Source organism: Falco cherrug, chromosome 1, assembly GCF_023634085.1.
Source record: "Falco cherrug isolate bFalChe1 chromosome 1, bFalChe1.pri, whole genome shotgun sequence".
Taxonomy (NCBI): domain Eukaryota; kingdom Metazoa; phylum Chordata; class Aves; order Falconiformes; family Falconidae; genus Falco; species Falco cherrug.
The window spans coordinates 95,107,624-95,134,739 of record NC_073697.1 but is presented as its reverse complement, the minus strand read 5'-3'; the positions used below and the strand labels follow the sequence as shown (position 1 = coordinate 95,134,739).

The 27,116-nt window shown below is 54.8% G+C and overlaps 2 protein-coding genes across 9 annotated transcripts in view; one reads left to right on the top strand and one right to left on the bottom strand.

Moving 5' to 3' along the window:
* The window catches only part of WSCD2 (WSC domain containing 2), a 36,140-nt gene extending 19,773 nt beyond the window's left edge, over positions 1-16,367 (top strand). The window contains exons 5-9 of the mRNA XM_055717388.1: positions 663-784; positions 1,787-1,961; positions 2,959-3,123; positions 5,403-5,603; positions 8,241-16,367. Of these exons, the coding sequence (XP_055573363.1) occupies positions 663-784; positions 1,787-1,961; positions 2,959-3,123; positions 5,403-5,603; positions 8,241-8,593 (1,016 nt within the window). The 3' untranslated portion in view covers positions 8,594-16,367. The remainder of the gene's footprint in view (positions 1-662; positions 785-1,786; positions 1,962-2,958; positions 3,124-5,402; positions 5,604-8,240) is intronic.
* A 928-nt stretch (positions 16,368-17,295) lies between these two features.
* Positions 17,296-26,817, bottom strand: CMKLR1 (chemerin chemokine-like receptor 1). 8 transcript variants are annotated; one of them, XM_027797832.2, is made up of 3 exons: positions 26,612-26,817; positions 19,487-19,582; positions 17,296-18,983 (listed from the first exon to the last, which is right to left on the bottom strand). In XM_027797832.2, exon 3 carries the CDS (start codon positions 18,910-18,912, stop codon positions 17,827-17,829), a length of 1,086 nt encoding a protein of 361 aa, XP_027653633.1. In that variant the 5' UTR covers positions 18,913-18,983; positions 19,487-19,582; positions 26,612-26,817; the 3' UTR covers positions 17,296-17,826. The 8 variants fall into 8 exon arrangements, with proteins under 8 accessions (XP_027653633.1, XP_055573395.1, XP_027653628.1 ...); XM_055717420.1 differs by having other exon boundaries at positions 17,296-18,980; XM_027797827.2 differs by lacking the exon at positions 26,612-26,817 and adding an exon at positions 25,492-26,588.
* Positions 26,818-27,116: the final 299 nt, after the last annotated feature.

Genomic DNA, 27,116 nt, shown 5'->3' with positions numbered 1-27,116 from the left:
TTGATGTGTGCTGCCGGCAGAGCTGGCTGTGGGATGAAGGATGCTTGGGACCTCCAGAAAAAGCCAAGGGTGCTCCCTGTCAGAAATGCTCGTTGGGCTCCCAATTAGGCAGCACTATAATTACCCACATTGGCTGCTTTTTTTTCCTCATCCCCAAGCAATGGGAAAGAAAGAAGGTGGAGTAGCAGCTCCAGAGAGGGGCTGAGGGTGCCTGGGTCTGTGCAGCAGTGGGTGACGACCAGGGATGGGACCCTTCAGGGCACTGATGCCAGTGGGGGGGACACACCAACCAGCCCCAGCCCTGCTCTCCTCTACCGCCTCCATCCCTCCTGCCGTCTGGGATCACCGTGTTGATAAAAATAGGGAGGAAAAAATAAACCCGACTTTGCTGCCAGGGCTTTTGCTCTGATTTTGCACTGTAAGCAGCCGGGCGAGCTTGTTAGCAAATGTGGCTCCACAGCCGGAGGGTGACAAGAGCCGGAGAAAAGCAGTCGCTGTGTTGCTGGGTGGCTGGAGAGGAGCGGTGGGGGATGGGGACAGGGACACCGGGGCACGCAGAGGTTCTTGCCATGGCAGCGACATCATTTTTGGGGTGCAGCCCCTGCTCCTCATGGCTGGGCGAACATCGCTGTCAACACCGCTGTGGCCTCTCTCCCTTGCAGATGGCAGCGCAATATTTCGGGGGTGCTTCCGCCGGCCGGACAATGTCTCCATCGCCCTGCCCGTCACCCAGCTCATGCTGAATATGTCCGTGGACAAGTGCGTGGACTTCTGCACCGAGAAGGTACCAGGGGGCTGGGGGTGTGCAGGGCGAAAGCTTAACCCTGTCATCAAAAAGGGTCACACTGGGTAAATCGTAATCTGATTTGGTGTCATAATTATGTGTATCCAAACTGCAAAGGGTCAAGTGGATTGTCTGTGTCTCTGCCATGGGGAGGGACTGGACCAAAGCTCCCCAGAGGGGCAGCACCTGCTGCCTGCCCTGCCTGCTCCCCACGGCTTCACCCCCCCTGCAGGCAGCAGCCACCTCGGAGGGGTTTAGGCAGGAACATCATGGGGTTGCGCTCTGGTCCAGGGATGCTCTAGTGCAGTTTGCTCCTGGAGCATGATGCCTATAAGCAAGGATGGGAAAGGCTGGCAGTGGGCATTGCTGGAGTATTTATTAATGAAAATTAGATAAATTATCAGGTGGGGAAAGACCTTCAAGTGGGACAGTCATGTCCTCCTTTCACAGCCTCCCTGGCAGAGTGGATGGTGGGGAATAAACCATCACACCAGTTAAATACGAGCAGCTGCTCTGTCGCTGGCTCCACTCTCCCTTCGCTGCCGGGAGAGCTCAGGGCTGGGAGGTGTAAATAACCAGAGCCCCTCGATTAACCCAGCACTGCCGCAGCCTGGTGGTAAATCGCCTGTCAGCTGCCAAATGAGCCTCGTAATTCTGGGCTTGGAAATGCCAGCAAGGCTGCCGTGGGGCCGTCCGATGATTTTTCGTAACCTTGGTGCAAGTGGCAAACTCACAAATGATGTGCCATAGCTCTGTCAGGAGCACCAGTGCTTGGTGCATGGCTGGTGGTGCCAGCAGGCAGCTCAGCCATGCCACGGGAAAGTTTGGGTGCTTTTGGGTGTCTGCAATGAGCTCCTGGTGCAGTTGGCTGGAAGCGTGCTGCAAACCACCCCGGGCTGCACAGCAGGGCCAGGGTGGCAGGGATGGGTGTGGGGGGCAGAGGGAAGGGTCTGCTGCAGGGGATGGGGATGCTGGCTGCCCTCCCTCCACCCATCCCCGCAGGAATACCCGCTGTCAGCCCTGGCTGGGACTACCTGCCACTGCGGCTTCCCCACCACGCTCTTCACCCTGCACGAGCGGGAGGATGAGCAGCTCTGTGCCCAGAAATGCGCCGGTGAGGAGTTTGAGAGCTGTGGCACTGCCGAATACCTCCTCGTCTACCAGACCCAAGTGCAAGGTGAGCCAGTGCTGGGCTCAGCCTGCCTGCTGCTGGGCAGGGACCACTCCGGCACGGGTGCCAGCACCAGTTTCCCAGCCCCTTCCTGGGGATGCTGACAGAAAGTAAGCGTGAGCTTGCAGCATCTATTTGGCTTTCATTAAAAATTACCATTTATTTTAATTTCTTGGGAAATCAATCCTCCCCTGAACAAACAGCTTTAATTACTGCCTGACTCAGCTGCAGGGTAGAGCAGTTTGCCATCTGCCTCCGGCAGGATCCCTCCTTGCCGGTGCTTGTCCCTCCTTGTCACCAGCGGTACCAGCAAGCCAGAGCCCGCAGCCAGCTGGTAAACCTGCTGGGGCTTCACTAGCCAGGGGGGAGAGAATCCGGGGAGAAATAGTGGGGAAAAAGGCTGTGACCAGGCAGAAAGTCCCCAGGAATCTGCACAGAGTGGGCTGCAGTCCCCCACCACACTGCAGGTCCCAGTGGTGGGACCAGTGGGGACAAGGCAAGGGGAAACCTGTTACGGGGAGAGGAAAGAGCTGAATGGAGCAAATGAGGACCCAAGTTCAGGTGGTTTCGCTTCAGAGCGGCTCTGTCCTGACACGATCCCTGCTTCGGTGTTTGAGGCTGTGCTGGAAACGTGTGTGCATTCGTTGATGTAAAAAGCAGGAGCGCTGCTTGGCAGATGCAGCCCGGTTACTTGCTCTCCCCTAATCACGCAGGCAGCAAGCAGCCAGTAATGGCAGAGCAGCTCCTGCCCTCTTCTTAGGACTTTTTGGGCTGTTCAGGACTTGTTGGGGTGTTCAGGACTCTTTGGAGGGTTCAGGACTCTGTGGCATGTCCCTATGCGCTTTAGGCAAGCTGCCTTTCCCTACAGCAGCCACCTCCTGGCACCCTGCCCCAGCATCTCCCTGGGAGGCAGCAGCACGCTGTAAGGAAGCGGGATATCTCTGTAGGAGAAGCACGTTACCGTGCTGCAGCCCTGACGAGTCTTGGCTGCTTCTCGCTGCAGACAACCGCTGCATGGACAGGAGGTTTCTCCCCACCCGTGCCAAGCAGCTGGTGGCCCTGGCCAGCTTCCCCGGTGCTGGCAACACCTGGGCACGCCACCTGATCGAGCTGGCCACCGGCTTCTACACTGGCAGCTATTACTTCGATGGGTCTCTCTACAACAAAGGTGAGAGGGGATGTGGCTGCTGGGGGTGCAGCGGTCCTCCCTGAGATGGGAGAAGGTCCTGGTGCCATCCCTTGCGTCTGCAGCAGGGGAGGGCAGAGCCGGGTACCACCGATGCTGCTCTGTGGGATGGTTGGGGCTGGGTGTGTGCTGGTTCAAAGGGTATCAAAGGGACCTGACACTGCACAGGCTCTGCCTGTAACCTCCCCGTGCTGCCCACTAACCTGGGCAAGCTCCAGTTTGGGGCAGAACTGGAGTTTCTCCATCATGCCGGTGGTTTTTAACCCACTGTGGTGGTAAGAATTTTCTGGAGGAGGAACCCGGTGACAACAATCCTGGCAAACAAGGCAATTTCTGTGGGTTTTGCCCCAAGAAAAAGATGATGGGTTTTTTTGCTCAGATTTCCCCAGGAGCTGGGATGCATAAAGTGAGAAGCAAATGAAACTCACAACTGCAGGGTGAAAAGGACTCGTGCAGCCTTCCAGATTCAGGATTTGGGAGGGGATGGTGCTGGTGGCACTGGTATCCTGGAGGACAAATGTCCCCTTCTTCCTGAGTAGCTGCAGTTTAAAATAGTGACATGTCGGGGCACCCAGGGAATGCTGACACCCAAACTAATGAATATTCGCAGTGCAAAAGAGAGATGATGAGCTCACGGAAGGGATGGAGGAGGGAGCTGAACTCATGTGGCTGTTCTCCTCCGGCTGAAGGATTTGTTGGAGATCCATCCTCCCCTCCCGGGTGACACAGATACTTGCCCAGTAAATATTTAACGGAGGAGGGGTGCTGTGGCTCCCACCCTACAGGGCAAAGCAGCAGCGCCAGGGCTGCTGGAGTGGGTGATGGCATGTGGGCTTCAGGGACCCTCAATGAAGCAGCCAGGGTAAGTTTAAAGCCAAAAGAATGAAGCTTTTTCAGCCAGAAGCCAGCTTCTCCTAATAAGCCACCATACTGCAAGGGGGAGGGAAAAAACCCCCACCAGTTCCCCCACTTTATAGCCATTTACAATAGTTTTATTTGTAGACCTAGAAGGTTTCTCCTGCTTTTCCTTCCCCTTCTGTGGCTCTGAGAGGAAATCTTCCTTTCCTCCTTGGCCGTGGTGGAGCTGGGATCTGTACCTGGGGTACCCACATAGCTGGGGGCGTCTGTACCCAGAGTACCCACACAGCCAGCCAGGGTTTGTACCCAGGGCACCCCCTGAAGCCCCATTTGCCCAACACCATAGGCAGTAGTGCACATTTATTTGAGATTTGCCAAATTCAGTCTTTCCGAGATGGAGATGCTCTGTGCTGAGTGAGGGAGCCCAGGCTGTATCAGCCCCTGGCACTGGCACCCACCCAAGGGTGCAGTCGGCATTGTGTCCCCCACGGAGGGGAGCATCCCCGGGTGAAAGCCTTGGCCAGGTTTTGCTCAGCCGCCCGAGCATGGGTTTCATGTTTATTCTGGGTTGAGCACGTTGGAGGGGCCTGAAGGTATCCAGGCAACTGGCAGATTAGCCATCATGTCCCTGCATCGCACAGCATGGCTGCCGAAAGCAAATTACACATCTATAATTGATGTAATACAGCTACTTACAGCTTATCTTCCCCCCACGGCTCGGCTCCACTGCCAACATGCTGTTCTCGGGTAGTTTGGGTGCTTGGTTTCCCAGGGGCTGGGGGTGCAAAGGGCCTGGGAGCGATGCTGGGCTGAGGCCCCATACTCCATGTGGGGGCACAGGGGATGGTGGTCCCCTCTCTGGACCCCCCATGGCATCACCGCAGCCCTGGGCTCATCTGCAGCCCCATGAGCTTGGGGTTTTTTTTCCCTTTCTTAATTTATTGGGAGAGTTTAAATGCGGTGGTCAGGGAGATTAAAGCTATAAAGATACGTTCTTGACCCCCTCCAACACAAGCATGAGGTGTGTTAATGCAGTGTGCAGGTGCTTAATGCCAGTGCGCTCTGCCCTGGAGGAACGCTGGGCTGTGCAGTATCAGGCTGTTGCAGAGTGAGTCGCTGAGAAGAGCTGAGCACCGCCGGGGAGGAGGCAGCCCTGCTCGGTCTCTGTGCCCGCTACCCACCCTCTCGTACATGAATTCTATGTGACTCATAACTTGGGCAAATCAAGGATTTCCATCTGGGAGAGGGATGCAAATGCTATGTCAAGCCACAGCTGCTTTTATCCAACTGCATTTTGCAACCTGTTATCCCCATGTTGTTCCCTTTCCCCAGTTCGCTTTTATGATTTTTATGAACATTTGCACCAGCTGCTTCTCAGGTACCTGCTTGCTCTGTCCTGGCAGGGTTCAAGGGCGAGAGGGACCACTGGCGAAGCGGGAGGACAATTTGCATCAAAACCCACGAGAGCGGCCAGAAGGAGATCGAATCCTTCGATTCGGCCATCCTGCTCATCCGAAACCCCTACAAGGCTCTGATGGCAGAGTTCAACCGCAAATACGGAGGCCACGTCGGCTTCGCGGCTCATGCCCACTGGAAGGGCAAAGGTAGGCTTGTTCCCGGGTGGGCGAGCTCCAGCCCAGCTGCCGGAGCTGTGAAGCTGTTGTTAAAGCCCAGAAGAGCCTGAGTCTGGTCCCCATGGGGGAAGCTCGGGTGTGTCACCCCTTTGGGGTCCCCACGTCCATCTGGCATGACCCACAGCGTTGCCTAGCACAGCCAAGGGCTCTCGTGCATGGGGGATGGGATGGGGATGCAGAGATGCTGGGCTGTTTGTGGGTCACAGGGCAGCAGCAGAGGTGGCAGTGCCTGGGGACACGAGTCTGACAGCAGCCTGATGTCTACGGGGAGGGAACGGGTCAGGTGGGCAGAAGCCCAAGGACCCAAACTCTGCCCCTTCTTCAGAGCAGCTCTTCAAGGCTGAGAGCAGCTGGCCTGAACACTTGGCTGGGCAAGCAGAGAGAAAAGAGAGATTAAAAAATTAACAGGATTCATCAGACTTCTCCATCCATCACCTGGTGGGTGCATGTGTTGGCATGAGCTTGCAGCATCTCCACGCTGCCACCGATGCCAGATCCCAGCAGGACCGCCCTGCCCAGAGATGGGTGTCAGGAGCGGATGGGCAGCCCCACTCCCCAGCAGAGCCAGCCCCGGTGTGTGCAGCACCATGGGGTGGAAATAAACCCCATAACCCCCCCTGCAATGGTCCTGCCCACCGCTGCCAGGTCACTCACCTGCCTCCATCCTCCTCCTGGCTGGCAGCACCATCAGGATCTTACACACAGGATCCAAGCCCTGCTTATCTGTCCTTCCCCAAGGCAGAGGTGCAGGAGAATGGATCCAGCATGCCAGTAACCCCGCCGGCTGGGGGAAGCCCCCTACCCCTTTGCTGCACTCTGGGCAGCAGGAGCGGTGGCAGCTGCCAGCCCATCCCTATGGACAGGGTGGTGGCAGGGGGTTATTTCTGCGCGCCCAGCTGCTCCGGAGACACTACCTTTCCCATGCACAGGCATATTGTGGAGGCTTGTTAATTATAGCAATTTACAAATTGCTGTTGTGGAATTGACTTCATTGGAAAGAGTTAAAATATTTAGCTTGATTGAACATCTGCTACCCTTAATTCAGAGTTTATTTAAGGGGAGCTTTTGCTGTTGTTGCTGTTATGTGCCTGGATTTCGTTATTGCCGTGTGCTTGCGGCACCGGAGATGGCCCAGCCCGGCTCTCCCTATTGCCCCATCCCATAAAACCATGGAAGAGAGATGTTCCACTGCTTCCTCGGTGGCTTTTCTCCCTGGGCTGATCCCTAGACTGGCATTACCCCACCACTGGGGGGTACAAGCCTTGTGCTAGATTTTATCCCCATCTGCTGCACCCCAAAGCACAACTGCAAATTGCAGATACAGCAGGGAGGGGAAGTGCAGGGCCATCCCCTGACTGGAGCCCCAGCACCACCCAGAACATTCCACCACTTTCCCGGTCCCACCCCCCCACCCCCAGCCTGTCCCACCCCTCCTGCCCCAAAGGGAGGGGGGGCCAAGCAGAGGGGCCCTTGCCCTCCACCCCAGCACAGTGGGCTTTGGACATGCATCAAAAGACATCACCAAATTCTTTCCAGAGGATGTACAGTGTAATTAGCTGATGGGTTAATTGTCAGGTTAATTAACCATTGGAACAACTTGCCGGGAAAATGGAGATTTTTCCCTCGCTTGAGGATTTTAATCATGCTGGGGGGGTTGCTGAGAGCTGTGGGTCAGCACAAGGGAGGGTCAGAGACCGTGTTTCATTGACCCTACGTAGGGGCTCAGCCCATGGAGGACCCTGGCTGGGGAGCCCAGGGGTCCCTGTGGGACCGTCAGCACTCACCCTGCCCTCCCACCAGCACGGGAAGCAAACACTTGACAGGGACAGTTCATTTGTGCCAGGTTTGCAATTAGTGCTCGGGTTAAATAAATCCTCCAGAGGACAAAAAGAAAAGTGATTAAAGGTGAGTAATTAAGACAGGGCACGGGGGTCCCAACCCCAGCCTGCCCTGCAGACAACCCCTTGCTCCCTGCAGCCTGGCTCTCCAACACGTGTCCATCTCCCAGGAACCAATTTTGCGGTAATTCTGGAAAAAAAAACCCATGGCCTTTCCCCAGCCTCACCCAGAGGTGCTGGGGAGGGGGATTTTTCTTCCCTCTCCCCTCCCCAATTCTCAGCCCCGTGTGGAGCCTGCAGAGGCCACGGGCACCATGAAACCCCCATTTGGTTCCGTGACATTAATTTTACGATATCCCTGGAGTGGTTCCAAAGCAAAGTTTTATGTGATATGATTACACAAGGTGAATTGTCCTGTATCTGTTTAATGAAACAGATACTGTGTTTAATGATTCTTCGGGGAATTAAATACAGTTAAGCTATTAATCAGGCATTGGTTTTGTGGGGAGGACAAGAGGAAGAGGCAGATACCCGGAGCTTTTATGCATCGTGAGAGAAATGTATATGGCACTGCCAGGAGAGTTGCGGCTTATCATTGATGTTTCATTATCCCTTTTATCATTTAGTTTTTATGGGAGGATCAATTAGTGAGAAGGATAATTGAAAGATTTCAGCAAGGGAGCGTGGGCTTTGGCTGTGGGATGGGGGATGCAGGGGATGCAGAAGGACGCGGGGGACACCCACTGACCATGTCCTCTGCTCCTTCCAGAGTGGCCGGAGTTCGTGGCGAACTACGCACCGTGGTGGGCAACCCACACCCTCGACTGGCTGCGCTACGGCAAGAAGGTGCTGGTGGTGCATTTCGAGGACCTGAAGCGGGACCTTTTTGTCCAGCTGCAGCGGATGGTGGGGCTGCTGGGCATCACCGCCTGCGAGGACAGGCTGCTCTGCGTTGAGGGACAGAAAGATGGCAACTTTAAGCGATCCGGCTTGAGAAAGCTGGAGTATGACCCTTACACCCCCGAGATGAGGAAGATGATCAGCAGCTACATCAAAACGGTGGACACAGCTCTGAAACTCCGAAATCTGTCAGGGGTCCCGGATGACTACTACCCGAGATGATGGTGACGACAGCGGGGGGACCTGACCCTGCGTGGCGAGGAAAGGCTCGGTCTTCCCGGCCTCTGCCTACTTCCACCCAGTGGGTGGCTTTTCTTTTAATTCTCAATCTGCTGCTATTAGCTGTTAATCAACTCCCTGCATGAGCAACGAACAGTCCCCAGCCATCGCTGAGCTTGCTTGGCCGACACGGACCCAGGCCTGGCAGCACCACCAAGGGGATGCGGGTGCCTTCCCCGCCACAGGGTTCCTGCTCCCTCCCGCTCCCGTTTTGGCTGCTGCAGCCCTCCTTAGCAATGCAATGAGTTATTTGTGTCCATCCCTTTGGGCTGGCGGGTGGGGACACCACCTTGCTCACACCATACCTGATGCACCCCCCAGCATTGGTGTGCTGGCACGGTGCGGCAGGAGCTGAGCTCCCCTGGGGTGGGTATCCCCAAAATCCTCTTGCTCCTTGGCCAGCCCTGGAAGGCTGTGCCCCTGCCCAGATGGAGCCCACTGCCCTTCCCAAGGGAGGCGACACCTGGGGGGTTGGCACCATGTGGGCAATGCTCCCATGGACCCCGGTCAGAGGCTCTGGAAACCAGGCAGGCTGCACTGGGGAGGGCAATGCCACCAAACAAGGTCCCCCCTGTGCACCATCCCTTGGCTCCACAGGGACCCTCCCTGAACCTGGAGACGGGGGGGCCCTGAGACGAGGCTGATGTCCCCAGCCACAGCACCAGGCGATGCTGCTGCTCCAGCCCCAGTGCCCCGGGGGGGCCTGTGACCCCCACCTGGGGGGCTGCAGCAACCCAACCCATGGGCCATGGGTGGGAGCCACCCCCACATGTGTGGATGATGCTCGAGAGAGGGATGTTGGACACCTGGACAGAAGAACTTACGGGACCCTCAAGCTCACCTATGCCTCATTCCAAAAGCTGAGGAGCCAGAACAGTCCCCCCTCCAGAAGCAGTTTTGGGGGCGACGAGCAGGGGCTGTGCTGCAGCCCAGCTGCATCAAACCCATGTGGCAGCGGGGACCAGATCCCGGGGCTGAGCTTGTAGGTGTCCCTCCGGCTGACCTCAGCCCTGCAGTGGGTCCCGCTGCCCTGCCCGCACCCTCACCCGCTGCCTGCCGATGAGCAAGCGAAACCAAAGGATGTCCACGTGCATCGGGAAGATGCCGTTTGCCAGGCTGGCTTTGTGCAGAGCTGCATGTGGTCCCCAGCCACCCCCCTTCCCCCTCTCCACCTTCCCAGCCCGTCCCTGTCCTGGCTTTGCTGCAGATGAGCTCCCCTCCCTCCAACCTGCAAGTCCCCTTTGGATGTAGGTGCAAAAGCCATATATTGTACGCAGCCTTTTCTAGAGTTAGGTATTTAATGATTGGCTTTTAACTCTTGATCTTGGTAGAAATACATGCACAGGTCAAAATCTAGAGACACTGCTCAGTCTATATTCAAAGATAGAGAAGAAAACTCCGTGGAGAAAAAGGAGAATTTAAATAAAATATATTTTTCTAATGTGCGTGCAGAGCAGACGTGGGCAGCCATGCCAGGGCTGGGGGCTCCCGGTCCCTGTTTCTTTGCATGGAGGTGGGCAAAGGTGTTTCTAGGAGCTGCTGCCCTGTTTTTAACTCTTTCCTTGGCAAATGGCTGGAGGTTTTCTAGGAGAGTGGGTGAGCCCCGTCCCAGCAGTGGGAATTGAGCTGAGCCCCCTCTCCTCCGCTCATGGTGGCCCCAGGGCTGCCTACCTCAGTCAGAACAAATCCTCAGGTCAATCCAGCTATTAAAGGAGAGTTTTTGTTGCTATTCTGCTTTCCCGTGTGTTTGTGGGGCCACCTGGGCACCCCCCGCCACATCCCAGAGCAAGGGCTGGGTGCCCCCCGGGACATGGGAGCGATGGGCGAACGGCTCCTCTGCCCCCACCTTGAATCACGTTCCCGGCACCTAAAGCACTGACACCACCACCAAAGTGGCTCCTTGGGAGTTTTATTACCTTTATAGTGTCCTTAAAGACAGGTTTATTCAGGTGCGTGGTGGGAGTGGGAAGATCTACTGCTGGCTTTATTCCCGTTGCCTCCTGTCCTTCCTCGGCTCCGGAGCAAGAGCAGGCTCCATGCAATTTATTCCTTCTCTTGGCCGATTACCCTCTTACCTGGAGTTGTTGAAATATTTTTTTTCTTTTTTTTTTTAAATAGCATTGAGTTTGCAGCGATCAAGACACATGCTGGGCATGATTTGTTCTGAGGAAGGAGCAGCATTCCCTTCCACCCCTTGCAAGTACTTAAACCCAAATAATCTCTGAGATAAAACACTTCAGAGATGACACTGCGTGCAGCCAGCGTGCTCCTGGGCTGCAGCTTGTAAGGCAGAAGGGGAGGTGTGGGGAGCGGGGAGGGGGGGCTGCCCCCAGGCTGGGGACCCCCACATCTGCACAGCCCAGGGGGGCATTGCCACCCCCACCAAACCCCTTCAGACCCCATAGCGAAAGGACAGAGCATGCTCCCTGAGCACCAGCAGTGCTTATTTTTTCTCTTTTTTTTTTTTTCCCTCTCCCCTGTAGCTTTAAGGATCACCGAAGCTTAATGCCTTTATTTCACTGCAATTTTTTTATTATTATTATTTGCAATGAAACGGAGCAATTGGAAGCTGTTACCTCCCTGTCAGTGTGTGCTACACATCTGACTGCACCCCCCCACCCCCCTTACGAGGGTCTGTTGCCTTTGCCTCAAATCAGGCTAACAAAGGAACAGCATCCACCATCCTGCCAGCAGCTGCTGTCCCCATACGTGCAGCCGAGCTGCCAGCAGAACATGAAGGTTTATGGTTTATCTCACTTTATTTATTAAATGCCAGCCTATATTTTTACCACATGGGACTGGCATGCAATAATAAAATTTATATTCCCCCTGGAAAGAGAAGCCAACCGTCCTTTCTGCATCATTTTCATGTGCAAAACTCTTGACATTTAATAGCTGCCCTGCTCCACTGCCTCCGTAATGCCATTAGGTTGGCTTGTTGGAGAGCACCGAAATGCACAGGCAGGGTAGGCAACACTCGGTGTTTTTACAATGATTTTTAAAAGCAGCAAATTTTTCTGCTTGACTCAGCCTCAGCAAGCCCTCAGCATCCCTGCGTGGGAGCAGCCAGCTCACACAGCCCCAGTGTGGGACTGGGGGCCACTGGGGGGTGACCCTGATGCCCTTCTCCGGCTTCCTGCACTAAAAGTCATCTATTTTCTGCATTTTCTCATCCCAGGAGCATTTTCTTGCCTCCCTGGGCCTGCACTGGCAGAGGCTGCAGCATCCTCCCTCCTGGGCTGGATGGGTTACTCAGCTGTTGCCCTAGCAACGGCATTTGCACCAAAACTCCCTTAATTTCCCCCAATTCCATGTGGGTTTTGGGTTCAGCAAGCTGGTCCCTGCAGTGGAGGAGATGATGCTGGAGGAGATGATGCCAGAGAGTGGCTCGGGCTGGGGCTCCCTTCCACGGCAAAGGCAGCAGATGCCCTTTTGGGGTGAATTCGGAGGGTTCTAGGTGATGTAAATGATGCTGAGGGGCTCAGAGCAGGTCAGAGGGAAGGGGCTCCCCTTCCTCCCAAATTAAATCACAGACAAAGTTCATGCTGGTGTTTAAATGAGAGGGAAATAACCCACCTCAGCAGCATAATACAGAAGCTGCGACAGCACTTTCACAAAAGCTCTATAATGTAGGAGAGATGCGAGTTATAAATCTGAGCAGCAGTAATATTCATCCCTGACAAAAGAAGCATGTTTATTTATTGGCTTTACTATTTTCCGTAAAATTTACAGTTGACAATCTGCCTGAATGCAGCAGAGATAATTTAAACATGGCTCCAACTCGCCTGGCATCGAGGAAAGGGTAACATGTTTATTCTTTTTTTCCCCCCTTAATTCCAATTCCAAATAAAGGGAGTGATTTATCGGAGAAGGAAAGCACAGCTTTATTTCAGGGCTGTGACAGCTAATTGAAAAAGAACAGTCATTAAGGGCGGTAATGTGTTCCACAGAAATGATTTTGGTATATTCTGGAGTAATTTCCCAACCGCTTGTGTGAAATGAGACCCAGCCTCATGTTTCAGGGACTGCTAGCGGTGGGTAATTACAGGGGGGCAGCAGCGGGGAGGGGGCCCGGAGAGGCAGGAGGCAGGTTTGGCACACTGCGGGGATGTGCCGGGCGAGGACCGATCCTGCCACGGGCTCCCGGCGTGCTGCAGCACCGACACCAGCAGGCTGGGGTGCCGAGCCCTGCGGCACATGGGGCATGTGGGACCCCGACGGGCTCGTGGGATGGGGACAGGTGGGATGGCTGTGGCTGGGGAATGGGGTGCTGGGGTTGTGGATTGGGGTCCTCGACTGGGGGTTGGGGTCTCGGCTCCAAAACGTACTGCTCTTCTTTCCCAGCCAGCCTTGACCTACCCTAAAATATTGATTCCCCACGACAGCCTTCATTACCCCTTGACTTTTGGACGCTAAACCCAGTACACCCCCAGTTACCACCGATTCCACCGACCCCTGCCCCAAAAGGGGTTGCAGATCCCGGCTGGGAGGCGGCCACCGTGCCACCCAGCCCTGGCGCTGCGGCTCCCACTGAGCCTCTGGATGCTAATTACAGTTTTTGCATCTCACCCTCGAGTTGGCCACGATGTCATTAGCCTCCTGCCGGCATTAATCAAGAGGACAGCGTTAATTCATAGCTAAGGACATCTCCCAGCTGAGCGGTGAGGCTAGCAGTCCTTGCAGGAGCGGGGTGGACCAGGGTCAGCAGGATGCCTCCAAGGACCCACATTATATATTATGTATAAATATATAATATATTGGACCTTCCCATCACCACAGGGGACTGCGGCTGACACGGCAGGGTGAGCTTCCCTCCCCTAAATGAACAAAAAAAAAAAGAACTAAAAAAAAAAAAAAACCACCCAAAAAACAACAGAAGAGCTGAAAGGATGCAACTTCACCCACCCCAGGAGATGTCAGGGCTGTAGGCAATTTAGGCAATTGCAGTTTAGGCAATATCAGAGGAATTGGGGCAATATTGAGCTGCATCTTTTTGCCACTCTGCCGAAAGGGAAAGAAAAATCTGGCTGGAGAGGCTTGTGCGCACGGAGGGGATCTGCTGCTGAAGTTTTATGATGAATATTTCTGCCCTGTTTCTGTTTTGTATATATGCATTTTTAATGCTTTCTGTTTGATCTGTTTACTGCCTGCCTTGACAGGTGACATGGAAACAGAAATCACTGATATTCCCTGGGGAGGCTCGCTCAGTGCCTGGCAAGTTACGGGGTCCAGCAGGCAAAATTCGGGGGATTTTTCCTTTTTTTTCCCCATCCTCATCCCAAACCCTGCCGGGATGTGGGGGGCAGCAGGGGGAGGGGATGGAGCAGCAGCACACTGCTTGTCCTGGGGTGTCTGGCTGGATGTTGGAATCGAGGGGCAGTGCACCCCCTCCCCACTACCCCAACCGCCCCCAAAACCAGCCTCAGGGACAGGGTGGGTCTGTGGGCGGTGTGGAGGGTGCAGGAGGCGATGGGGGAACGAGCCTCCGCTGCGCGAGATGCAGCCAGCTCCCAAGCAGAGACTCTTCTCAGCGCTGGCATTAATAATTCCGCTTTCAGATCAGTGTAACAGAGCGTTTGCCAGGTCTTACCTGACAGAGAACACGCCGGGCTGACTCGAAGCTGGGGGGAGAAGCTGGCGGCAGCTTGGAGCACCCTTAACAAAGCCACCCGGGGGGAGCGGGCATCGGCCCCCACTGCTGGGCTCAGCGCTGTGTGTGAGCACAGGGGAAATGATGCTCTTTCAGCTTGCACAGATACATTTTTTTCCCCCCTAAAAAGCCATTTGGCCTTTTCAGGGACAAATTAAAGGGGGAAAACCCACAGAGAGCAGCTTTGGAAGATCTCCCATAAGAGAGGCTCAGAGCATCCTGCTCCCATCTTGGAAGATGCTGTGATGGAGGAGGCTGCAGGGGAGGAAGGCTTTGGTGGTAGGATGAGGCTCCCATCTCACTGGTTCCTGGCCATAAAGTCCCAGCCCCACAACCCTGTGCCCTTCCGCTCCCGGCTGCTTTCCCACAATTCCAAATTCAATGCCAGGGATCAGGAATACACACTAGGAAGGGACTGCTTACTGAAAAGCCCTGGGATCTTCCCACTCAAGGCGACGAGCTTGAGCACATACTGGGGGTATTTGTATGTAAAACAGGTTTTTTTATTAAATAGGCAAACAGCTACAAAGACGAACTCAAATATTAGGTTTCCGAAGCTGTCATTGTAATGATGGTTTAACCCAAGGTTATGTACCAAGTCATCACTTCTTTTTTTTTTTTTTTTGAAAGCTGTTTGCAGTAGTAATAGATGGGCTTGCAAAATCCAGCTACAAAAATTAGTGAGGAGCATCCCCACTCCATCACAGCCTGGGACCCTCATGGTACCAGACCAAGGGGCAATGGCATGGCACTGGGTCCTCGAGGGACATGGGCTGCCCAGTTCCCCCCTGTCCCACATGCCTCCAAACCCATCCCATGGCAGGGAAAGGTGAGCCCAGATGCACCAGCTGTTCCTGCCCCAGCTCTTCAGCTGCCCCAAACCCCCAGCCCAAAAAACATCAGTGGCTGCTGGCTCCGGGGTGCACCCCATCCCCCAGAACAGGTCCTAGGCTCCTGCTCTAGTGCCTCTGCTAGTTCTGCATGTCCCCCTCGCCTTCCTGAGTGGCTGTCTGTCCATCTGCCCTGTCCATCCCATCATCCGTCCTGTCTGACTGCTAACAGGAACCCTGCGACCTTTCAGCAGGTCATTCAATACTGTGTAACATGAGCAAGGGGAGCCTCATCCCACCGTCACAGCCTTCCTCCCCTGCAGCCTCCTCCATCACAGCATCTTCCAAAGCTATGGACCATGCACAGGTTTGGTGGGAAAAACCTCTGCAGATGGTCCCCACAAGTGACCTCACACCGGGAGCAGACCCGATCTCGGCCATGGTATGTGGTGCAGCCCAGGGATGGGGTGTTGCTCCCCAGGGAAGTGGCCAGGGTTGCTCAGCCTGCCAGATCCCATCCCCTAGGAGATACGGAGATGCTGGGTGCCCTGCAGGCACCCCACGTTATTGAGAGCAGCACCCAACAGGTGGCACTGACCAATTTGCCATTAAATTCTCTTATAATCCCCATTCCCCCACTGTGTTCCCCTTCTGGGCTCAGGCTGGACACCCTTTAGTTTCAGGATAAATCCCCCCCAACTCTGCGTCCTGTTTTTAGCAGACCAGATCTGCAGCATTCCCTGCAACACTGGTGAGGACAGGCATCTCCCTGCCCCAGAGTGGGGTACAAACATGCCCCGGCACACACCAGCCGGCAGCACCAAAACCCAGCCAAACACGCCGGATCCATCAGCATCCCTCTCCTAGGGATGCTGCAGGCAGCGCCTCATCCCTCTGCTCCGTGTAATGGGAAAGGAGCACATGGCAGCTTCATGGGGTGCAGGTGCTCCCCTTGCTCCCCATCATGCCAACACTAACGAGGTTATGCAGATCAAGGTAGATCAGCGAGGCAGTGCTGGGGGAAGAGGGGATGCCCCATAATCTGTTGGAAATCCAGCTTCTTCTGCAGCATCTGCTATGATCCACGGCATTCCCGCAGCGCGGGGCTGCGGCTCCATTACTGGGGCTTAGTGATTCAGTGTGTATCTGCCTGGCATCATCTGCCACTGACGGGAGCCTGTAAATAGCTCCGTGCCTTTTCCTGGGAGCTCTCTCATCACTTTTTTTTTTTTTTTTTTTTTTTAAAGAAAAAGCTATAAATAAGTATCTCAGCCTTTGCGGGCATCTGTGAGCAGACTCTCAACTGCCGGGGTGCAGCCTCTGGGCATCACAGGGACTGGCACCCCCAGGGACTCCCCAGAAATGTCCCTGGTGCCACTGGAGACTGCCCGAACCCAGCTCTGGGGTGGGCTCTGCTCTGGCACCCAGCACAGGTGGAGGACTCAGTCATTCCTTGCTTTCCTGGGAGTGAGAGGCTGTGGGTGACACAGAGAAACCAACACATAAATAAGTGTGACACTGGTGTCATAGTCAAGAAGCCCAAATTGTGAAGGATCTCCCAAATTAACTGTGCATGAAATTGGATAGAGACGGTGCCATAGCCCATCCTGCACCGCAGAGATTTGTGTGCAACAGCAGAGTCTCCCACCCGTGATGGGCTTGCTGCCTGGTTGGGAAGAGGGAAAGTCTTCCCATAGGACTGACTGATCCCACCAGGGAGCAGCCATCACTGGAGCCAGCTCCCAGGTCCACCTGGATCCAGGAGGGGACACCAGGTCCTCCCCCAGGACCGCGCTCCCCAGCCTATCGACCTGCTCCCCAGTGCCACCCAGGCACTTCCCAAGGAGCCACTGGGACTCACAGCCCCAAGCCTCAAACTGCTCTGCAAAACGTACCATGTGAAGCATGCCCATCAAAGTCAGGTTTGTTCAAAAGACACTTAAAATTAACCTTTCCCTCCTTTTTTTTTTTCTTCTAGTTTTCTATATCTGCGACCCTGTGCATGAGCCAAATCCCACCCTGGCAGGTGGCCCTGGGTCTGGATCACTTAGAAGACCTGTGAGATTTCCCAGCTCATCGAGGATGGGATATTCAAACCCCTCCTATGAAGACACTCCCCAGAGTCTCTCTGGGTACCAAAGCTTCACAACACAGTGAAAAACATATTGCGCTAGTACCAATATACTTTAGGACTTTAACATGAGTAGCTATATGCATACATAGGATGTAGGAAGAGCATCATCAGTTTTGCCATAGCAGGTATCACCCGAGATGGGTGGTCACCCAGCCACCCATTTTGGGAGCCTGGCAGCAGAAGTACCTTCCCAGACACATGCTCTGTCCAATCTCCCCATAACGACATCTCTGGAAACAGCAGGAATGCCCTTGCCAGGCCAGGCAATGCATAGATTAGATAAGAAGGCTCTGAAATGTTTTCTTAAATAGTTTGGCACAATGCTCTTTGCAATTGCAAAGAAAGATTAAGGGCAGTTGTGTCTTCTCCAAGTGCACAGAGCGGTAGTCTCCAACCTCTGCCAGCCCCCAGGCAGCAAGACCAGTCAAAGAATATGCTATAGGATGGTGTTGGACCATGCTCATCCCACACCGGGGGCCACCATAGGGGTGGCCACTATCACAGTGGTGTGCATGGGTAACACCAGAGGACTATAGCCCTCCTGCAGGCACCCAGATTGAGTTTAGAGGACTGTCGTCTCCTTCTCAGTCATTGAAGACATCTTGGAGAAGCTCCTGTGAACGATGCTGGAGTGACCCATCTCCTCACTGAGAGCGTTCACCAGTCTGGAAAGGATGGTGACCTTAAACTTCTTAAAGTCCTGGCCCATGAAGACGTAGAGGACAGGGTTCATGCAGCTGTTGGAGGCAGCGAGTGCCGTGGTTATGGGGATGCTGATCTCAAACACGGAGCGCGGTATCATGTCAGGTTTTGTTTCCAGGAGGTTCATCAGGTGATAGGGACTCCAGCAAAGGAAGAAGGTGACTATGATAGTGACAATGATCTTGAAGGGCTTTTTGGACTTGGCAAGACGGTTTCGACGCAAATTGAAGACAATGGCGATGTAGCAGAAAGTGATGATGGTTATGGGAAGGATATACCCCGCAAGGAACCTGGTGATGTTCACTGTTCGGTGTCTCATTAATGCCAGGGCTTGGTAAGACTTATTCCTGGAGAGGGAAAAGTTGCTAAAACAAATCACAGAGTTGTGGGCTTGTGCTGTGTCTCGGAAGACAAGAGACGGGCAGCTCATAATGATGCCGACGGTCCAGATAATCAAGCAAACTAAATACGCTAGGTTGGTCGAGCGATGGTTTTGAGACCAGACAGGAAAGACCACTGACACGTAGCGATCGAAGCTGATGGTGGTGAGGAGAAGGACACTGGTGTACATGTTGAGGATGAGGAGGAAGGAGTTCAACTTGCACATGACTGTCCCGAAGATCCAGTTGTATCGCATGGCCGTGTAAGAAATGTTTATGGGCAGGAAGATGTTGAAGAGGAAGTCGGCGACGGCCAGGTTGAGGAACCAGATGGCATTGACTGACTTCTTCATCTTCAGAGTGATGATTGCAATGACGAGGCCATTCCCCAGGATGCCCAACACGCAGGACACGCTGTAGATGACGACCGAGAGGATCCTCGCAATGTCCTTTGGGTCATGGGATGGGTCTGTCCACACGCTGCTGGTCTCCTCATAGGTGTAATCTGGGTAGTCACTGTAGTTATCGACATCATCCAAGTAATTGGACAAATTGGAAAGCTCCATTATCTGAGAACAAACTGCAGCCTAGTCAGTCCCAGGCTCTCCAGCCGGTGATGTTTCTCTGCGTGTTTCTGCTGAGAAAATACATGGTGTTAATCACGGCAAGCGCATCCCATGGGAGGGACACCAGCCCCACGACATGTACGGGCACAAGGGGCCATGGAAAGAGGGGATGGAGCACGCGGGTATGGGGGATCCTGTGGGGACCCTACCACTGGCTCTGAAGGAAGATGCTCCTACAGCTCCTCACTGCGTTTCTACCTCCCGACCAAGAGACATCAGCTCCCTGAGCGACAAGACATGATTCAGTCCCTTGTCTCCGCCAGGATGTGGCTATAGCCTCATCCTGCAAAAAATGTCTATTACCCACCTACTTCCAAGGATAAAACTAGGATGATGCTTATTAACAGCTCATTAACAGCTATGAAGCCTGCCAATCTGCAAAATATTATGGCTCTTCTCTTTTTTTTCTCCTGAGCACCCACTAAACTGGACTGCAAATCCAGCATGCGGTTGACAAGGTGCCCCACAGATGCCAGACACCGTGCCCGGTGGAAGTGGTGGTCCAGCCTCTCACCTCTCCCCTCTGGCGTGGTGGCCGTGCTCCTGGAGGCGGCGGTTCAGTGTCCCACAGCACCAAGGCGGCTCCCTCCCTGCAGGTCTAGGGATGGAGCTGTAATATTAAAGCCAACATCAAACAAAGGCCATTCACCCCCGGATGCGGGTTAAGGGAGGAAACAGACTCAGCCACCGCTGGAACTTAACCCTGTGCATCCCCCTGGCAGGCTGGTGCTGCCCTGTGCCTGCCGGGGGACCCCCCACCATGGATCCGGTGAAGGCAGGGTCCCATCATGACCCCAGCAGCTCAAAATAAGATGTCAAAAGATTATCAAAACATAACCCGGTACAGAAACCCTGTACCGCACACTCGGTGCCAGCATCCGACACCAGCCAGCATCAGTAGGTACACACAAAGAACCCTACAATAAAAACCACGGTAACATTATTATAAATAATTAAAACCATAAATATGGGTGAGGTGCCTGGACTCTCGTACAGTTGTTTCCCTGATTAAATCAGTGCCCTGCGTGTTTTACAATGTTAATTAACTAACAGCATCGTTTGCCATAATCAGCATCCAGTCTCCACCAGCCACTTAGAGCCCTTCGTTAAATGGGTTCAACCACTCCCCTGTGAACAGTCACGGCGGGTTAAAGCCCAGGGCCACCGAAGTCAATCAGCAAAGCCCATGAGCCGTGGCAAGAGGGGTGAGATCTGCGTGAGCTCCGGCACAGGGCATGGCACCCAACCTTGTCCTCGCAGGAAGGATGTGGCTCTGCCCACCCAGGCTGGACTCTCTTGTTCTCAGGGTGTTTCAGCTCCAAGGTCCCCCTGAGCATCATCCTCCCCACCGACCCTCCTTTGAAATCCCCATGGTGTTTATGCAGTAACCTATTGTTTCTCCCTGGGCTTTTCCTTCCTGCGACTGCTGCTGCTCCCACGGCTGCAAAATCCTTGGCCAGGGGCTTAAATCACAGCCCCATCGCCTCTCCCCTCGGTGAGCTCCAGGAGACAATAAGCTGCTGGAATAAATAAGGTTTTAGCTCAAAACTTGTGAGTGAGTTTGATCCGGAAGGTGGCCTTGCCCCAGCAAAACCTTCATCATAGAAAGGATGAATTAAAGTTGATGATCCGGTAGAAGTAACAGGATCAGCAGAACTGGCACTTCCAGTGCTGACTGTTCATGTTCCTGTGTAAGGAGCTGCCGTTACCGACCACGGTTTCCATGCCACCACCTTTCCAAACACAGAGCTGCAGAAAGGCGGGCAAAGCCCAGAGCCCCATCTCCATCCCACCCCACCCTCAGCCAGAGAGCCCCAAAGCTCCTGGGACTTGCTCTGTCACTGGGGAGAAACCCCCAAGAAATGACACCCACCCACCCACGGGGGGACTGTGGGACCCCCAAGGACAGCCCACTGCCCCCCAGCACCGTGAGGGCAGCCAGACCCCTCGTTCCTTGCAGTACCCGTCGCTCCCCCGCCCGGGGGAGGCAGGAGGGGCTCCTGCAGCTTTACAAGCTTCTCTTCCAATCGTGCCCACTTACAGATTTTTTTAATGTAAAATTTCCTCTTTATTATTATTTTTTAATGACTGAGCCCAGGAAGCATGATGACATTCAGCTTGACATTTCAAAGCTGTATTTAATGGATTATTTATTTGAATTGTCTGTTTATTTCCCTCCAACCCCATACTTTCTCTTTTTTTTTCTTTCTTTTTTTTCTTTTTTTTTTCCCCCTCTAGTTTTAACATTTGTCCTTCTCAAGGCAGACAGGCAAGACAGATGATGTAAAAGAAACCCCCTCCCCTGACCCCTGTCAGGTCGGGCAGTGGGGTAGCCCCAGTCCCTGCTTGGGATGAGGATCTGGAGAGCAAGGGGAGCAGCAGGGCTGTTTCCCCACGGGGTTTGGCAGGTGCTGGGTTTGTTTCCAGGGCTCATGCAAGGCTATCACAAACCTCAAGGTAGCAGACAGGCACCTGCTGAACCTGCCGGGAACCTGCTGGGATGTCTCTGGGCACTGGGGGTGGGATGGGCAACGGGAGCTGGAGCCCAGACCTACTGGGAGATTGTCCAGCGAATTCCCATTTGCCTCCCCAAAATGGAGAGTCTGAGGGGCAACTGCGTGAAACCTCCCCATTTCTCACTGTAAAAATACCCCAAACTTTGGGGGCGGGGGGGGAAACCAACAAAAAAAGGCACATAATCATAAGCATGTTTCAATGCTCCTTTCTGGGTTGAAAATACTCGGCTCTAGCCAAAACCGCTTTGCTCTCCATTCAGTCTATTCATCTCTGTCCTCCTACCTCAACAAAAATGAGCACAGGATCTACCCAAAATAGCCTTTTAATCCAGCCAGCCGCTGACAGCCCCACCATTCCTGCAGCTGTATTTGTCTTGGTACCCGGGAAAGGCTGAGTCCAGCCAGCGGGCGCCGCGGCGGGATTCCCAATGGGCGGCTCGCGCATCAGCAGCATCCCGGCGCATACCGGGGGAGGATGAGGTCAGGGATGTTGTTCTTGGGAAGGCAACAGGAAACTGAGAGAACAGCCCAAAATGTTCAAATCCAGCTTTTCTGGGCAAAAGCTCTTCCGCGGCCAGCCCAGACGGGCGGGGGACGGATGTGACTGGGGCTGTGGGGAAATGGGGGGAGCTCGGCTGGATCTGCACACCATGGATGCAGCTGTGCCCAGGGAGGGCAGGGGATGCTCAGCCCCCCGCAGTGGGTACCACCTGGCCATGGGTGCTGCCCCAGCTCTCAGCTGCCTGCACCAGGGATTTACAGAGGCAGGCAGGCTGCCAGCACTGCCTTCTGCCTCCCCCAATGCCTGTGGGCAATGCTTTTACTGGAGGTACTAATAATCAGGTTGAGGGGAAAAAATATCAAATAAAATCCAATAAAATAAGCAGACTCGCTTTTGAGCATACAAGATCTTGCCTGAGCTGTCAAAGTGCATTGCGCTTTTATTCACATGATGTTATGAAACTGGGCTGGGACCAGCATGAGCCTGTGTGGGGGTCCCCACAAATACTCCCCCAGCACTGGGGAAACTGGGGGTCCCTTTAGGTTAGTGCTTGTCCTCCCCGTCCCCCGCACCTTCAGGGTGTTAAGGGTGCAAGGGACACCCAGGGATGGGACAGACAAACCCCCCCGGGGAGCAGGTGGAGGAGCAGGGTCAGCTCTGCTTGCCCCTGCCTGCACCCCTGCTTGCACAGCTGCTGCCGCCCCCGGGGCAGCTGCTCTGCCTTTTTCTCATTTGAGCATTTCCCCTCCCCTCCTTCCCAAGCAGCGGTTTCCGAGGTCCCAGCGCACCCCAAACCCAAACCCGCTTCCTCCGGCACGCATGGGAGGAGCGCAGGCAGGCTGCCCACGCAGCGCGGGCTCCTGCTCCATGAGTGGGAATTGCAGGCAGATGTCTGGGGGAAACACATGGTCACTCATCTGAGGAGCTTTGGGAAGGGCATGGGGCGAAGCAGCATCTCAGTGTCCCCCCCGGACCTGCCAGCACCGGTCCCCTCGGAGCCCTACCACAGCAGGATTTTCCCCCCATGGCAGAATCTGGTCCCAGTTCCCTGGCGACTTACTGCTCTGGTTGAGCTCGAGTCCCACCCTGTGGGCCAGATCCTGAGCACGGCAAACTCCCGTTGCTGTCAGCAGGAGCATGCCCGAGGGAAGGTGGATGCATGCCCCATCCATCCCTCCAGCAGCCACATTTTTCCAGCCCAGGGTTACATGGGAGGGAGCTCCCAGTCCCGTGGGGGGGATTGCCAGGGCTTAAGAGGAGCAAGAAAAGAAAAGGAATGTGAAAGCAACTTTGGGTACCCAGCTGCAATTCACCTGTATTTTAGCCAGCAATTGCCATGGCAACAGCTGCCATAGGGAGAGATGCTGGACAGCATCCCCGTCCCCACAAGGATGCCTGGGGATGGTGCCCCAGCCCTCAGTATCTATCGGTCGCCAGCCACATGCCCATCAAAAGGGAACCAAACCCTGAGCCCTGGCCTGCCCAAAAGCTGCTCCCTGGCCACAGTCCCAGCCCTGCCACCCATCCCTGACCCCACTGTCCAGCTCCAGCCAGCTGAGAAGGGGACTGAGAAGGGGACAGGGGTGCAAGATGCCATGGGAGAGGCAGCAGCATGCTGAGCAGCCACAACAGCCCGACACCGAGCACATGAGCTCCTGCCAGCAAGGATACAAGCTGCCAGCCACCCTGATGCTCCTTCAAATCACCAGCAGCAGGGGACCCCCAAGGCAAAGGGAGGGGACAAATCCAGTCCCCACAGGGGAAACTGAGGCACTGAGCTCCACCCCAAGGCTGGCTGCAGGATGGCGGGGAAGCCTGAACCCTACCTGCATCCATGGCACTGGGACGCATCCCTGCTTCACCACCGCGGAGCAGTCCTCGCTCCACTGGGACCCCCACGCCTGGCAGCCTTCGGCATCCCCAGCTGCTCCTGGCACACCAGCTAAGGCTTCATCCCCCGCCCATGTGAACAGGAGGAAAAAAAAAAAAGAAAAAAAAAAAAGAGGAATAGCTGGAAAAGGCAGCCTTAAAAGAGCTGGCTGTGCCCAGGGTGGGACAGAATAGCCGCATGAGTCAGTGTTTATCTGGGCAGAGCTGACCGGGCTGCATGGGAGAGGACGGGTCGGGATGGGATGGGTCTCCATGAAACGCCCCTGCCCATGGTGTGGGGTCCCCAGCCAGAAACTGGTGTTTAACCTCAAAACACAGGTCATGCAAGGCTTTTCCCAGGATGAAATTCCTGCAGGAGCCGGGCAAAGGAACCTGTCCCTCCCTGGCACAAAGTGCTCAGGTTGTTCAGAGCCACCCCATTGGTAGGAGCCCGGCCCTTCGCTCCCCATCCTCTGTTCTGATGAAGGATTGAGTACTAAAGGGGAAAATCTTGGGCATTTGTACCTACACAGGCAAAGATTTTCTTTTAAAAGGGCAGTTTATGTTTCTGTACTGCTTAAAATGTCTCGAGCGACTTCCAAGATAATAAAAGTTCTTTCATCTCCTCTTCTCTCTCTCTTTTTTTTTTTTAATATAGGTTGCTATTAATCCCAGGCTTTGCTGGAGCTTTGCAGGCAATAAAAAGGCCAATTAAACTCCCTTTTTCTGAGCATCCTCCCTGCCACATCGTATCAGCCCAGTGAAAATATCCCTAACCGTGGCCTGGGCTGGATTACAGCTGCTGGGTGCAAAGCCAGCACAGGCCTTGGGGACATCGTGCCGTAGCGAAAGGCAGCTCACATGCCACCTGCGGGGCTGCTCCGGCTGCTCTCAGGCACTCCGGATTTTAAGGGTACAAAGAGGAAGGAAACCAAGAAAAAGGAAATAGGTCTGTCCCTCCTGGTGCCGAGGGGACGGACGTGACCGTGCCAGGGATGGGGGACAGTCAGAGCTGGCAGAGCTCAGCACCGCCCCCCCCCAAGTGAGAAAGTCACCCCGGATCTGCAGAAGAATCCTCCAGCCCCATCGCAGCTGCGTGCTGTGCTCCCAGCTGCATGCTGATCAGCACAGCAAAGAAAAGCCCCCTGTTCTCCCTGTCCCCACTGAGGTGACACTGCCACACTATAAGGACATCCTCCCCCCGCCCCCCCCCCCAAATTCATACCCAGTTCCTCTCCCCTCTGTGCAGCTTTCCCACATGCAAAGCCACCGCAGGGGCTCCCATCACTGCAGACTGCAAAACCTATCCCCAAAACAGCTGAGGATTTTATGAAAAAATAGAAAAAATAGAGGATTTGGGTGGAGGACAGTGAACTGTGGTGACCTCTGGGATCCCAACGCATGCCACACATTGGGACCCCAGAGGTCACTGCCACCCCCTGTCCTTTGCTCTGCCAGACCCCAGACCCACTTTAGAAGAACAGGGGAGCAAAAAAGCTCAACTGATTGCAAATTCCTTGAGCAAAGCAATGACTTCCAGCCAGCTGCAGCAAAACCATCCCTCCCAAATATATATCAAGAGATAGATATATAAAAATATATATGAAATTATATAAACCCGGTGGTATTTACCTGAGCTTGATAAATCCTCAGGGGTTTTGAGCACACGGAGGCTGGATTACACATTTCTACTTCTTCTATAACCTCGTTAAGGCCAGCATGCGAACGACCCCAGGGTTACATCGCTTTGGCATCCGAGCAGAGGGTGCCGTGGGTATCGCTGAGCTTTCTCATCCCAAGAAGGACACGCACGTATTGCCGATGAGAGAACAACAGAAAAAAATGCAGCCGGTGGCATAACCCAGCTGCCGGGCTCAGCATGGGGATGGGCAGCGCCTGGGAAGGGGGAAGCGATGCTCTGTGGCAGGATGTGGGGACTCAGAACCTTGGGTAGAAGCAATTTCTTGCACCGTTCAGCTGGACACTGAGAGGAGATGGGGCAGCTGGCTGCCCTGGGTGCGGTCTCCCATCCACCACATCCCTGCACTGCCCACAGCCAGCTCAGGAGCCCTGCAATGCCCCTTGGGCAGGGTTTGGGCATCCCCCGCTGGTACAAAAAAGCCGTGGTCTTGTTGCTCCTGCCAAGGGGTGAGCGCAGCCAGAGGACCCCTGTGATCCAGGATGGAGCACCTCCACCCTGGGCTGCCCCACATCCCTGCCCCACCACCTGGGATGCTCCTGGCCTCACACACGCAGAAGATGGGTAACCCAAAGCCATCCCTGGGGTGCATGGCAGAAGGGGAACATGTGTCCCCTGCCTTGCCATGCCATGCCCCCCCCTCCAGCGCACTTGCCAGGTCCTGCCTGTTCCCAGCTGTTTGTCCAACCGGGCCCCGCATGCCAAGGTGGGTCTGGATCCAGCAGCAAGTTCCCAGCAATGAATCAGCCTGTCCTGGTTTGCACTGGGACGCCAAGCAGAGGGGCAGCAACGAAGCACCAGCCTGTCCTCGTCCCTGTGCCTGCGAGCAGGTGGTGATTACCATCGGTGCACATGGTGCATCCAGCGATCCAGCACGGGCTGAGCCTGGACGGCCACAAACCTCCACTCCAAGCCAGGGAAGCCCAACCAGAGGCAGAAACACAATAAAAATACACACATGTGGTGGTTGGACCAAAATCCAGCACCGTGCTTCTGGGCTGAGAGCATCACGTTCAGTTGGAGCCAGTGACGAGCCTGGGGCAGAGCACCCACCTGCTCGCCATCACCGATACCGATGTGCTTTCTGGCTCTCCACCGTGCACAAAGGAGAAATCCCAGTTTCCTCAGAGCTGGCAGCACCGCAACTGGGAAAACTGCCACCCAACCATGACCCAGGGGAGAGCGGGTGATGCCCAGTGAGGAGCGATGTCTCCGGGGAGCTTGTGGCCACTGTCGTGCCCGGTGCAGGTGGGGACACTGAGCCACATCACACGTGGCCGAGCTCCCGCAGGAGCCAAAAAAGAGGAACTGGGGCTCAGGCTGATGCTCGCCTTTGCACAACGCCGTGTTGCAACATCCCCCATGGCTGAATCAGGAGGAAACTTGCTGATGCACCCAGATTGCTGGGTCCGACCCGGAGAAAGGAGAAGGGACACAAAAAGTCCAGACGCCTGCACCCAGCCGGGATGTGCCAACCCACGCAGCTTGTGACCATCCTGCTGCTGTCCTGCTCCCCGGGGCTGGCAGGACCCCCAGGATGGGGCAGCAGCTCCACAGG

Coding starts and splice junctions, on each gene's coding strand:
- CMKLR1 (XM_027797832.2), bottom strand. CDS start 18,912: ATGGAGCTTTCCAATTTGTCCAATTACTTGGATGATGTCGATAACTAC.